This window comes from Phascolarctos cinereus, unplaced genomic scaffold (genome assembly GCF_003287225.1).
Source record: "Phascolarctos cinereus isolate Bilbo 61053 unplaced genomic scaffold, phaCin_HiC Scaffold_1;HRSCAF=81, whole genome shotgun sequence".
NCBI classification, from domain to species: domain Eukaryota; kingdom Metazoa; phylum Chordata; class Mammalia; order Diprotodontia; family Phascolarctidae; genus Phascolarctos; species Phascolarctos cinereus.
This window is the reverse complement of record NW_027555514.1, coordinates 231,402,601-231,417,676: the sequence shown is the minus strand read 5'-3', so window position 1 is coordinate 231,417,676 and position 15,076 is coordinate 231,402,601. Positions and strand designations below refer to the sequence as shown.

Sequence of the window (15,076 nt, the reverse complement as noted above, 5' to 3'; positions counted from 1 at the left end):
TATATATATATGTATATATATATATACACACACACACACACACACACACACACACACACACACACACACACACACACATATATGTATGTTAGCTATTATGATGGATGGTGATGGTGATGGTAGTGATGATAATGATGATTTAGATGTACCAGGGTAATGGCAGTGTAAGTGGAGAGAAGGGGACATGTAGAAGAGATTTTGTGAAGTTAATGTAACATAGTTGACACTCTCTACTCTGTCCTGGCCAGACCTGTTACATTTTACCTACCTCAGGGTTCTCAGTTACTCTGAACAGATTTGGGGGAATCTTTCTTCTCCGCCATCAGCTCAAGCCACCACTGGTTGATTTTTAGAGACCCAGTGGCTGTGTCCTAGGTGCATTTAACCACTTCACATCAGATTACTTTTACAAAGGGATATTTACTTCCAAAATATAGAATGAACAAATATACATACATTTCCTCCACTAAACTCAGGGACGTACTTCTCCTTCATACTGCCTCAATCTCGGGGGAACAAGGAAGGAAACAGGCTTTCAATTCAGTTCCAAAGCTGGAATCTCTGCTAGCTTCCACTGGACTGGAGTCCCAGAACCCTTGTTCCTTAGGTCATCACTGCTGGACTGACTATAATGCCTGTCCTAAAATCCTAGATTCCCGGCTCATTATGGGTTGAGCTCTCAGGCTATCTCTCTCCCTCTCCCTCTTCCCCTCCCCTTCTCCCACTTTCTTCCCCCCCTTTCCTTCTCCATCCGGATGGATAGATAGATAGATAGATAGATAGATAGATAGATAGATAGATAGATAGATAGATAGATAGATGGAGGGAGGGAGGGGGGATATCTATCTGTCCATCTATCTACCTATCTACTTACCTACTTTGTTGATCTATCTTTCTAACCTTACCTACCTATCCACCTATCTTATCTGTCTGTCTGAAGATATGAGTTTACGTATGTACATGTGTGTGGATAACTGTAACCATGAAATGTCAATATTTAAAGAATCTATTTCCATCTATGGGGACATTCCAACTACTGAGGCAAAACACATCTATTTTCAGAATTAGTCAATTTGTCTTTTTTAAGAGTTCCTGTGACTGAAAAAAAAACCAAAATACATAATTTTGCAGCCAGCATAGGGCTCTCTGCCGGGTCTCTGAACTTCTGTCTACTTGGTATATATCTTGTGCTTATCTAGTTTTTTGAATTTTGTCTCCATTAAAATGCATGCCTCTTGAGAGCAGAAACCGTTTTTTTGCTTTTTTGTGTCTCCGGCACTTAGCACAGTGCCTACAAACAATAAATGCTTACTAACTGTGATTATTAACTGGCTGAACTTTATCTAGGCTTTCCCTCTAATGATAAATAGTCACTGGGCCCCTGACTCAAAATCTGTCCAAAGCTAACATGCTATTGTCATGGCCTTCAGGGACTCACACTCACTTCTAACCTTTTTCAGGCATTATAATAGTAGTTTTATATGAATAATTCACATTTCTATAGTGCTGGTTATTTCATATACTTGGCCACTTCCCCAGAAGTATCCTTAGACAGGCAATAGTCTGCTTCTCAATCTTTCAAAAATAATATGTTGTTTAGTTCACGAGAGAGTTGATGAAATGGTTTAATATCACTATTTGAGTGCTAAGTTGAAAATAATACGACATTTTGCTAATGAATAATCTGATAAATACCTCATTCCTTATACCATTTATCTAAAGGATATGTTAGCCTGGCCATGTTAGTATTAACTTGCAAAAAATCATTGTGCTGTCTTGGGTGGGGTTTAATCAAGCCTTGTCCTCTGATTGAAATGCACTGTTCAGAAGGAAAATTGATTAACAAAATGAAAAAATCTTGAGTGTTTTCTATGTAAACAGTCATCAGTGTAACTTACATAATTATAGTAGCCATAAATCACCACAGTGCATAAGTGCTTTACTGTTGATATAAATATCTTAATGACTGAAACCTCTTTAATCATGAATAATTTATGTCTGTATGATTCTTTTTTCACACCCATGCTTTACTGCAATATGAGTTAATTCTCTGTCAGGGGCTTTGAACTTGATTTCTTTGTGATTTTTCTTTCTTCTGTTTGTTTCTTCTCATGCTGTCATGTCTATTTCTTCTCTCCTGCCATCCTTAATGTGTAACTCCTTCCCCCCCTTCATCCAGCTATATCACTTTGATTTTTCCTTTGCATTTGCTAGATATCTTAGTAAAATGCTGGCACATTTCTGATACCACTTTTAATAAGAACTTTTGTGACTTACGTGCAGTAGCATTTGGGAATATCCAATTGACTTTTCTTTGTTGTTGGGAACATGCATCTGAGTAAGACCTGATGAATGCTCTGACTTTTTATGATTGGTGAAGGCTGTCACCAGGTGTCAAGAACTTTCCAAATGATACTGATTGTTAGCCTCAATTGCAAGCAATTCCTTACCCTTTGATTTGTATTTTGTTTCCATGTGTATTATTTGGCATGAAGAGTAGGGGCCAAGCTACTGCACAGTTTCTGAGCGTAGGTCTTTTTTTGTATAAATGCTGTCCCCATGACTTCCTCCAATACATCAGTCTTTACAAAAAAAAGTTTTGGTGCCGTAACAGGAATGCCAGCACAAAAGTTTCCAAGACTTGAAAGATACCTTCTTCATTTAGTCTCTAAAGAAATTTAATCTCTTTTCTTAAAAGCCAGTGCAAGAACTTTGTGAGCACCCGATTGAAAAAAGTCTCGTACAAGTTTGCAGTTTCAAGAAAATGTCAGCCAATGTATATAGCCTTCATATAACCCAGATTCATTCCAGGTCTTCCTATTCTAAAATAAATCCTAGAAGTGTTACTTTAGGCTATTAAAAGGTCATTTCTCCATCTTATTCAAGCAATGGTGCCATGCACTAATTAATTCCTCCTTTAGGTGAGAGACTTGTACAAAAATGTTGAAAATGCCAATATAAATAAGATTATCATAGAATCAGAGATGCACACAGCCTAAAAGAATATCAGTGACCATCTCGCCCAACCTGTACCTGACCCTCTTAAAACATTCTTAACAAGTTTTGTTTCTAATCCAATCCAATAAGCATTTATTATTTAATTCTTCCTTCTGTCAAGGTGGGCTAGAGTATACCCCTACAACAATATGGCTTTTTATTTCTGACTCCTTTGATCCTTAATCAGATATTTTCTGTAGTATTTCACCCCTGATTGCTGAATTTCCTGGAAGATATTAATGTTACCCAAGTGCCATTTTTTTCCTTTTCAATAAAGTATAACTTTATAATGCCAAATTCTGGTCATGAGTCTCATGACATTGTGTCAGTGAAAACCTATAAAGTCAAATTTTCTCCCTTGACTTTATTGCTCAGCCTTCAGTCACATTTGATACTTTGTGACCCCATGGACCACAGCATTCCAGACCCTTCTGTCTTCCACTGTCTCCTGAAGTCTATCCAAGTTCATGTTCCCTTGACTTAGGACTTCTGATTCTCCCTGTTAATAAACACCTGTTTTATTGCTCCCTCTCTTAGATATTATCTCTCATGGATTACATGTCTTCTTTCCATTCAATAACAATTCTTTCCATAACAATAACTAACATTAATATATTACTTTAAGGTTTACACAGAACTTTATATACATAAATTTATGCATGTAATAGAAGGCTGCCTGTGGGAAGCCTTTTCCAGTCCCTCTATTTTTTTAATGCTCTCTCTATTCCCAAATGATCTGGAACATACTTATTTTTTTATATATACAATTCTTTATTAAACAGCTGTAAACATTTCACTATAAAAATCCATAAAACTTTTAACAAACATTTTGTAAATAGAGTCTATGCTACAGCAAAAGAATCAACACAATTATGTACATGCAGTACTGACAAATTTGGCATTTTTTGAAAAGAAATGTACAAAACACTTCTGTTTAAAAAGAAATTCAAAATTATAAAAACTCAGAGCATTACTGTCATGCACTTTGCAAATACTTCACAAGCACTTATGGCACAGCTCCAGGCTCTCTCTCACCAAGCTCCTTATTACAAGTTTCGGTAATTGAACATACTTATCTGTTTACGTGTCATTTCTTGAGGGTAGAATGTAAACTTCCAAACAGGGGCTGATTTTGTCTTCTATCTTTATATCACTGGACTGTAGCCATGTACCTCACTTAATAAGTATATATGAAATTAGATTGGATTGAATATTACTATTAGTAATCAAGAAATAATTGAGTAAAATGATCTGTGTTGTTGCATCTACCAGTGATGCTAACATGATTTAATGCATTTTCTTCCATGAAATAAATGGAGAAGGGGATCTTAATATCTGCTTTTGAGTATTTGAAGGACTATCATATTGAGGAGATACTAGATATTTTGGCTTGAGAAACTAGAGTGATGAGTCCTGGATAAAAGTGACATGGAGGCAGGTTTCAGCTAGATATAAAATCAAGGAAATTAGAGGAGTGCAAAAGTAGAAAGATGTCAGGAGTCTGTAACCACTCGGTCCTCGAGTATGTGAAAGGATTCCACTAATCCATGACTCAAGTGCCCTCAAGGGAATCGGAAAAGCACAAGAATATGTTGTGAAAGATGTATCTGTCACTAATATTATGACACAGAGACATCACCGCTCAACGTTTTGATATATTCTGTGCCTGTTGCAGTTCTGTATGATTGAATTATGATCAATACTGACATTACACCGACCTCTTTTTTTTTATTTTTAAATTAAATTTCCAACAGATTCAGTGGCAACAGCCTCTGGGCCACTGCTTATTGAAGTTGCTAAAACCCCTGGTTCCAGCCTTGGTGTCGCACTGAGTACCTCAATGTGCTGCAACAAGCAGGTCATCATCATCGACAAAATCAAATCTGCAAGTATTGCCGACAGGTGAGTGTCCATGAAAATGCTTCATCTTCTAAACTTCATGACAAAAAAAAAATGAAACAAGCAAATGAAAAAACAAAAATCAAGTTTCCTTGCCATTTTCTACAAGTTTTGTTTACAGAGACAAGTCACTGTTGTTGGGTCTCAAAATTTACCTGCCCTACCAGTGGTCCCATAGGAATTCTCTCCAGATGTTTGGTTTGATTATTGGTACAGTTTTTTTTAAGTCTTTTTTTTTTAAGAAACAAAGCAAAGCCTCCTACCATGCATTGCCACATAAACCTTCCATTATTTCCATAGAGAAGTCAAGCAGCTCTTTGTTTGTGATGTAGCATGCAGTGAAGTATCCAAAGGAGTTAAACCCTATAGCCATGAAATCTTATTATTTTCTTTAAATGAAAAAAAAATTGACTACCTGGCTGGAATCCTTAAAGAAAAGCCCTGCACTGGGAAACAGCTGTCATGGCGTGTTAATCTTAAGGTTTTACAACCTTGAAGTGTCCCTTTAAGGTGCATTTCTCATTCCTACAACACAATAAAAATGAAACTCCTTTCCTTAGGTTTTTTTTTTCTAATTAATATTTTAGAATGTTGCTGAAGTTGATGGGAGGGAAAGAATGGTTTCCCACCTACAAAATCATTTTACAGTTCCTGATAAGAAAGACTTCATTTCCTCCATTTGGAGTGACCCAGCATATCCAAATGAAATTATATTTATAGATGGAAAGGATGATTAAAAACACTTTTTGCCCTGAGAGGTAGGCTACTGAAGTTGTGGAATAATTTTTTTTTAATTTTTTTAAAAAATATACTTTAGTCGAATTGCTCTCACTTATTTTTACCTTCAGTTGAGTTTTGTTTCATCTTTCTGATGGTTCCTCCTATTGGTTTTAATTTTTACTTACAACTTCACTAATGTGAAAATATGTTTAATGGGTATGTAAATGTAAAGCCTATGTCAGATTGTACGCCATCTTGGGGAGGGTGGGAGGGGGAGAAAAAGGGAGAAAAAATTTTCAACTCAAAAGCAAATGGAAAAAAATTTTTTTTAAATTAAAATTACAAAATGGGGAAAAAAATATGCTTTAGGAGCCAGGTTCTTATACATGCTTCTAGTTCTTTTCTCCCTACACCCCAGTTCTTCCCAGTATTACCTCTTAAAACAGTACTGTCAGCAGCAGCCTCCTGTAGTGGTCAGTCTATAGCTCCACTATGGTCTTACCCTACATTCAAGCCTTTAATAGCCATTAATCCAGTTCAGTGGTGCAGGATGCTTTAGTTTTCTCCCTCTGTTTTTCTTTCCCCCATTCCACACAGGATAACCAGTTAAAGGAGCTGTCCAGTTGATTGGTACGTCAGGGTGCTGACTGCTGTGTTTGCATTCCTCAACTCATCGAGTAGCCAGTTTCTTGAGTGCAGCAAGATGTAACAGCTAGCTCCCCTTCCCCTTGTCCCAATTTTCCCTTCAAGTCACCATGCCAGCCCTAGTTTGATGACTTGTCTGAATCTCACATAATTTCCATCATCATTTATGGTTTCTGTTCTAATGAATGTTTAACTTTGGAATAATAAAACAAAAAGAAAATGATGAACTGGGTGCTTGTGTGAGAGTCTTAGCTAATATTTCCACCAGGTTGTTCTCATTATTCTGTTATCATTTACACATATATTAGTAGTCAGCTACCCCATTCCAATTCTTTGAGTAATGTCTTGCATTATTATGTACTTACCAACTCTTACTTAAAGATACGATGGCCTAAGCGAAGAAAAACAAAAAATTCAGGGGGAAGGAGAGAAAAAAGGTATTTTTCTAAATTATTTCCATGTATCCTCCCCCCCACAAAAACTGGAAAAGAATGTGAAAAATACATTGTTTTCCAAAATTTTTCCATTTTTTCCAAGCCTTCACGTCTCTATTTGTATATCAGGTTTGCATCAAAAAACTTAAAATTTGACATTGGATGACTCCTATAACACTTGAACTTTTCCTTTCTTTTTTAAATGATAATAAATATCTCTTGAAATTTTCATGAACAATTTGAAGGAACTAAAAGTCACATTCCAATTGGGCACCATACTATATCTTTTCCTTTCTGTAGATGTGGTGCATTGCATGTTGGAGATCATATTCTTTCCATCGATGGAACTAGCATGGAATATTGCACCATGGCTGAAGCAACACAATTCCTTGCCAATACTACAGACCAGGTCAAGCTTGAGATCCTTCCCTATCACCAGACTCGAGTAGCTCTGAAGGGACCTGACCATGGTAAGAGGATCCGTTTGGATAAATTTCCTTGTAGCTCTTATTTTTTTTTCCTCACAGTTATTGCTTTGTCCAGGGGAATGAGAAATTGGAATGGAGCTGAGGTGGAGTCTATCTCCATTCTTTTCAGTATTATAAGTTAACTCATTTGTTGTCCCAGCACCTTGCCCATTGTCTGGCACATAGCAGGAGCTTAATAAATTCTTGGTGATTGATTGTTTATTGATAATCTTTCATCTGGCAAATCCCCCTTTTCAAGTTATATGTGGTTTGCTTGAATATACCCTCATGGAAATCCATAAATTTGAGGCATGAAAGAGTTTTAAGAGTGTTTATTAAAGTCTTGCTTAATGTAAAGCAAAGTCCCCAAGGCCAATGGAGCAGGTGGAAGGGAGGCACTTAGCATTTTTAATGCTGGATTTCCTTCCTAAAAATAAAACAATGAAGCTGCAAAAGGCACACCTGAATGTGTGTTTTGACAGTATTACAGTGGATTCCTATGCTCCTTCATAATTTTTTTTTTGGTTTTTGTCTAGGCAATGGGGTTAAGTGACTTGCCCAGGGTCACACAGCTAGTAAGTGTTATGTGTCTGAGGCTGGATTTGGACTCAGGTCCTCCTGAATCCAGGGCCAGTACTCTATCCACTGCGCCACCTAGCTGCCCCTGCTCCTTCATAATTTTTAAGGATAGCATCTAAATGTTCCTGCTTTAAAGAAGTCACGGAATTAGTCTTCATTCCTTGTAGAATATTCTGTTTCCCAGAGTTTCAAAAGCATGGCTGGTGTGCTCTCACATATTCAGGGCTGAGAAAGAAGAGAGGCACCTCCTTGTCAGGTCTGGCCTCATCTCTGACATCTTTTCTTCTCAGGATGATAGAGAAACTCCCCCTTCCCAGATTGGGTGCTACATTGTCTGATAGTGGACATTTCACTGGCAATATATTCTGGGAAAATCAAGAACTGCAAAGTATACTAATAGGGCCAGAAACTGGACCTCTGATTTCATTGATATAAATGACTTCAGGTTATCGAATGCAGCTTGGCACTCTCTGAACAACCAATAGGCTTCAAGAGTGGCCTGGAGCCCTGAGAAGTGAGATGACTTATCCCTGGTCCCAGCTGGTGTGTGGAAGAGGCGGGACTGGGAACCAGATCTTTTTGGCTTTGTGGCCAGCTATCCATATTCAGTCCACCATGCTCAGTGAAGATCCACAAAGGATTCAGATGTCAAGAAGAGAAAAGAAGCGCAGAGATTATGGCTTCAAAGCACACCGATGTGCCTATTAATTTTTAAATGCAGTTCAGCTAAGCATCTTTAATCAAAAGATGCCCCAAGAGTAAGAGGCTTCATGCCCAAAAACAGCAACTAGAGGAATTCCTGTAGTTTTGTTTTCAAAATTTCCCCTTATTGTAGAATTAAAAAAAAAAAAACACCTAAGCCATGATTTAAAGCCAAGGCTGCTTATTTTTTTTTTATTCCACAAACCTGCAGACCTCCTTTGGTGCTGATCATCGTGTCTCAAAGAGAATTAATATGTTTCTGTACACGTACGAAGATAGCAAATTTCTCTGGAACTGCCTTCTTGAGTGTAGAGAGCTCATTTGTATTGCATGCCTCACACCTCTAAAAGCAGTCTGTACTTTTTCCTCCACAGTTTGAGAAGGGGCATTAGGGGTGGGGGGTGTGGGTGGAGTAGATAATTCCATACTGAACATTGGCTGGATACACCCTTTTTTAATCAAATAGAGCTCAGACAGCCCTGGAGCTAATGAAATCCACAGTACCCCATCATTCTTATCAGATTTTTAATTTTGCATGTTGAGTAAAGTACAGAAAGTGTGCTGGGCAGGCAGATTATCCAATTTTTTTAATCTAGCATCCTTGAAAATATTTGAATAAAAATGATAAGGAGCTTGACAGTAGACTCCAAATCATGGGACATTTCTACAGATCACAGTGGTGATGGTATTTTCTGACACACAGACTATTTAATGTGTAAGGATTTCCACAATACTGTGAAGTTTTCATTGACTTGGCAGGGGTTGGGGGAAGGATATGTCAAGCAACAGAGTATGTATCTTGAGTGATGCTGGGGGGGTTTTCCCCATAAGTTTTACTAATGACTTTTGTTTTTCTATTCCATTTATTTCTAAATATATTCTTCCTGGCCTCCCCTACCTAATGAACTTCCCTTTGTAACAAAGAAGAAAAAAAAAAGCAGTTAAGCATTTGAATGATTATATATAGTTCTCCACCTTTCCAACAAGTGGAGGAAGGTGTATTTCTTCTAGCAATGCTGTTTTGTCATAGAAATGTGATATTATCTAAACTCCTCCATTAATGACTCCCAGATCAATTTCTAAATTTTTTTTATTTTCTTAAGCCAACTTATTCTTCTTTCTTTTTATTTTCCCTGCACACCAATAATAAAAAGTTTGCTCTAAGTAATTTCCCAGCATATTGACAAAGGAATAAAATTATTTATCCTGCAACTCGGTTCAAGTGGTTGATTTTACTCTCTAAACTGCATGTACTAGGAGAAAACCTTAATATTTCTCCAGAATGCAGTTGGCATGATAATAATTCACATTTATGTAGTACTGTGGAATTTACACAATACTTTCTTCATGGCACCCTGTAAGGGAGGTTATCTGGGCATTATTATCCCAGTGTAAAAGATAAGGAAACTGACTCACAGAGAAGGACTTATTTAAGCTCTGGTAAGAGCTGGGGGCAAGTCTGGGTCTTGGGACTTTCCACCTTATGGCCAGTATTCTTTCAGTACCTTACACTGCTATTTTACACTGCTAAATGTGATTTAGACCTAAAATATAAATATAAAATAAATATAAATATCTTTTACTGTTTATAGAGAGGAAAGTTGGCAGGTAGGTGGCCCAGTAGATAGAGCACTAGGCCTGCAATCAGGAAGACTCGAGTTCAAATCCAGCCTACAAACTTACTAGCTGTATGACCCTAGACAAGCCACTTAACCCTATTTACCTCAGTTTCCTCATCTGTAAAATGAGCTGGAGAAGGAAATGGCAAACCGCTGCAGTAGCTTTGCCAAGAAGACCGCAAAAGGGGTGACAAAGGGTTGGACATGACTGAACAATGACTGAGCAACAACAAGATATGGAGGAAATGGGTTGCCTAGATTACAGCTCCGATCCTATCTCCTACTTTCTCTTCAGAAACTCTTGCTTATCTTCTTCCAAATGTAGTATACAGGTGTCTCTTACTTTGAAAAAAATGCATGTATACTGTTAAATTATTTGGACAGCTCCTTTCTATAAAGTGAATCCTATTTTCCCAGCTTGTTTACATTAGAAAAATCAGTTTACATTCCTGCCAACATGTAAACATGCTCATACCACCCAGCCCGTTTAAAAAAAAATCCTCAAAATGCCCTGAGTAACAAGTTTACACCAAGGTAACTGTTTCATTTGATTTCGTGTTTTTTTCTATCACATAAGTACATAGATCTCTTCCAAAGCATAATGATACTCTCTATCATTTTATATACTTTATCATCACACACACACATGCGCGCGCACACACACACACACACACACACACACACACAGAGTACATGCATACATACTATGAGAGGGGGCCGTCTTCAGTAGTCTTGATTATTTTGCCAATGAACCCAGATGGCTCTGGAGGAGAGAGTGAGGCTGGTGACTTTGCACAGCCCTTCCTCACTTAAATCCAATTCACTTGCAAGTCATGACGTCACTTTCCTTTTGCCATGGTCCTCTTCGAGAACAAAGGACAAGCAACAAATTACTATTATGTAATATATCCCACATACATATATATATTTATGTATGTATACGTGTGTGTATATATCTATATCTATATCTCATTATATATACTTCATATCAGCGTGGAGCATCTCTGTGGCATTTCTTTGACACACTTGGATGGGAAGAGATTGAGTACTGTCCATATTTCACTTTGGCGGAGTCCCAAAGAATAAAAGTTAGCATTGGAAAGAACAGGGAACCTGGTTTCAAATTCTGCCTTTGATGCCTGTAACCTACATGACCTTGAACCAGTCCATGGGCCTCAATTTGCTCATCTGTAAAATGAGGGGACTCTACAGATGACTTCTGAAATCCCTTCCCAGCTTTCATTCTGTGATCCTAGGAACCTAACTGGGTCGGGGAGGTGCAAAGAAATTTTATTTTTTTTGTTATTGTTGAAAAATGTAGATTGTAAATGCTGTAGGAAAGAAGAGTTCTGATGGATAAAGACTATTCCCAAGCAGAAAACCTGGAAGCCAGCTGTCCAGTCAGGGGAGGAAGGTCTATAGTCATCTACTTGGGAACATACATTACAGTATTCTTCAGATAATATATAATTGGAAGCAGTGCTAAGGCACCTGACTTTTGCTTGGCATGGTATTTGATGTAGATTGGGAAGTAGCAGGGAGACCCTAAGTGAGCTTTTGTAACTTGTAACTTATGACTTGAGCAGGCTTTGGATTTATCCTTCTCTTTTATTTTACTAGAAGTGGCAAGATAGTACATAAAATCCCAAAGCTGACAAAGTCCAACATCTTTATCTGAATTCCTTTTATATTTGCTATCCAGACTATACCACTTGACACCATCAAGTCAATTCAACAAACATTTATTAAAGGCCTATTGTGTGCAAGGAACCATGATCGGTGCTGAAGATACAAAGGTGGGGGGGGAAAATGATACAGTCTGTTTCTTCAAAGAGTTTGACAATCTAATGGGGTTAAGACAGGAATACTGAGAACTACAAAATAAGTCAGAATGTAATAAATACATAGGTGTAGATAGACTAAAAAGCGGCATGAAAGATCTAAGGGAGACATCCCTTGTAGCTGTCAGGGTAGTGGGGTGGTTAAGGATGGTGTGTATCAGGTTAGGCTTCATAGAGAAGGAAAAATGTGATTTAGACCTTAAAGAAACAGAATGTCTAAACAGGTAGAGATGGGGAAAGAGTCTCTTTTGTAGGCATACAGATAGCATGCTAAGATTCCAGGAGGAAGAAAAAAGATAAGAAAAGATGAGCGATGATTGTCCTATTTTTTTTTGTTTTTTTTTTTTTTGTTTTAAGACTCAGTCTCCTTCTCTTCCCTAGGCTAGAAATGCAACAGTCACTCGTATATGCAATACTAATACTGATCAGCATAGAAGCTTTAATCTGCTCCAGTTTCCTTACCTTGACCTCCTTAGGCAGCATGGTGGCCCTCCATGCTTGGGGACTTACCATATTGGTGCTTCTCTTAGTAAGGACACCCAATTTGGTTTTCATTGTACTGCAGTTCAGAATTGCCAAACACCAGCATTGGGCACTATAGGCATGTGCCACCACACCTGGTCTAATTGTCCATTTTGGCTGGAACATGAATACGTGTAGTTTCAAATAGAGCTGGAAAAGTGGGCTAAAGCCAAATTATGGCAGACATTAAAGTCTTCAGCTAAAATATTTATATTTTGTACATTCATTCAAAAAAAAAGAGAGAAATATTAAGTGCATACTATATTCAAGGCATTGTACCAGAGATCAAAAATATTTTTAATGGACAGAGTCCCTGCCTTTGAGGATCTTGGTGGTGGAAATGAGAGGATTTAACAACTAATTGAATGTTGGGGGATAAGAAAGAGAGAAGAGACAGAAATTATTGAGTTTTGTGCTTCATTAACAGAAGAACAGTGATATTTACAAGTATTGGAGAGAGAAAGAGGAGAGAGTGAGAGTGTTCAGTTTTGGTCACACTGAGTTTAAGATAAATGAGAATACCCAAAGTGAGTATATCTGGTAGTTGGAAATGCAAGCCTGGAATTCATAAGAGAAATTGGGCCTATAGGTATGGATTTAAGAATCCTCTGCATTCAGGTGCTCAGGGAGCTGTGGGAGCATGTGGTACCATCAAGGGTTAGAAAATTGTGAAATAAGAGAAAAGACGAGAAAGCCAGGGGTGATGGCCAGAAGCTAACTCCATGGCAGAGATCAGTGGAAATCTTTGGACGTATTATTGTACAGCCTAATGTAGCACAGAAGAAAATAATTTTTTAAAAGTAAAAGTAGATTCAGCAGACACAATAGCCAGAGCATTCTCCCCCTTTCTCCCCTCTCCCCCACCCAAAAAAAAAAGGCTTATAAGTTTCTAGATGCTTGTCATAGAGGGAAAGGAGAAACAGGACAATCACTTGGCTAGGGAGGAGGGGGAGAGGGCTAGAAGTGGGAAGATGTTACAGGATCAACAGATGCCTTTTATTTTTTTCAGATAAGAGAGACCTGAGCATATTTCTGAACAGGTGGTAGGGGCCAACATAAAAGAATAATTTGAAAATGCAAGAATGAATCTAAATGACTAATGGAATAAGGTCCTAGAAGAGGAGGGAGAGGATGAGATGAGGGTCACAGATGGAAGCACCAGTCCTATTGAGGAGTAGGGCCTTATCGCATACTGTCTTTTTTTTTTTTTTAGTTATTTCATATGTGCAAAGTCTTGGCTCCGGAATGAGAAGGGCTATACTTTTTATATCCCCATTTTGATTGGCACGGTACTTGGCACACAGAAGATATTTAACAAGACTGGCTGACTGATTGACTTTCCAAATGCCACATCCCATGACCTTTTCCCCACCTCCAAACTGCTCCATCCTTGTACAACATTCAATACCATTAGCCATTTCCTCTTGATAGGCTCTCGTTGCTCGGCTTCCACTATAGCGTTCTTTCCTGGTTTTCTTTCTGCTTTTCTGACCGCTGTCTCTGAGTCTCTCCTGTTTCACCTTCTTCCTTCTACACCTTAAGCTTCATAACATTATAACAGTAGGAGCAAGGTAGCAGAAGCCAGGATGATGAGTAGCCTTTCAGTTATAAGAAATATAGGTTGTTACTATTCCCTAGGGGGAATTTATGACTTGCTCTCTTGAATATTAAATTGCACTGGGGAAATTTCTCTTAAGCAATGGCTAGCTCTACCTCATCTACTGTAAAAGGCACTAGCTTGGCTAGTGGATGGAAGATAAGACAGAGTTTGAAGTTAATGAGTACTTTTCTCAGCTCTGAGGCTAATGTGATCATTAATGTGTAACATAAATGATTGGACCTTCCAGCAAGGAGAGGGTTCAACTACCACATTGGGGTGTTACAAGCAATGAGTATTGATAGGTAGATTTGCTAATAATGAAAAGCATATGACCTTAGAGCTAGGAGAAGTGAAAAGATGTATGAGTCGATCTTTATTGTTTGATCTCATTCTTTTTGAAAATATCAATTTGAAAAACATAGCAGATAAGTATACCAAAGATCAGTATTGTTTGTATTCTCAAGCTTTGGGTAGAGAAACAAACCTTAATAGCAAAGAACATATAGAGCATGTTGTTTAGGGAAAGGAAAGAAATGCCACCGAACATCACATTAAAACGATTGAGAAGCTTTTCCCCCAAAATGTAGCTTATTGTCAAAAATGAATTAAGCATCTTACGGAAATGCAAGTCTAGTAATCAAATATTCATTTCTTGAAAAAAAGGACATTGCTCAGAATCACATAAAAGCACATCACAGGCCAAGATTTCTTTATTTTCGGAAGCCCTAGATAAGATCCTGGTAGAAATAGTGGATTGTTGAGGATAATCAAATGGCAGTGATAGATGTTGGCTAAATTACAATGTCAGAGCAGTAACTTGTAGTGACTGACATGTAAACTACTAGAATCAGGAGAGAAGGTGATTTATCTCTCCTAGTTTTCTTTTGCTTAATACACAAGGGCTGTTAGCTGGCGGAGATTTGCAAATCTTTAATTACTAATAGTGTGTCATATATCTTGATGGGGTTGACTTTTAAGTTAAAAAATGTTTTTAATCTCAGCAGCTAAGCACAGGGGGAGATTAGAAATTGATTCAATCGTCATCTTTAAA

The 15,076-nt window shown here is 37.8% G+C and overlaps 1 protein-coding gene across 1 annotated transcript in view; it reads left to right on the top strand.

Annotated features, from left to right (window-relative positions):
• Positions 1-15,076, top strand: part of GRIP1 (glutamate receptor interacting protein 1) — a 230,696-nt gene that overhangs the window by 78,562 nt on the left and 137,058 nt on the right. The window contains exons 7-8 of the mRNA XM_078146166.1: positions 4,752-4,899; positions 6,996-7,165. Coding sequence (XP_078002292.1) covers positions 4,752-4,899; positions 6,996-7,165 — 318 coding nt within the window. The remainder of the gene's footprint in view (positions 1-4,751; positions 4,900-6,995; positions 7,166-15,076) is intronic.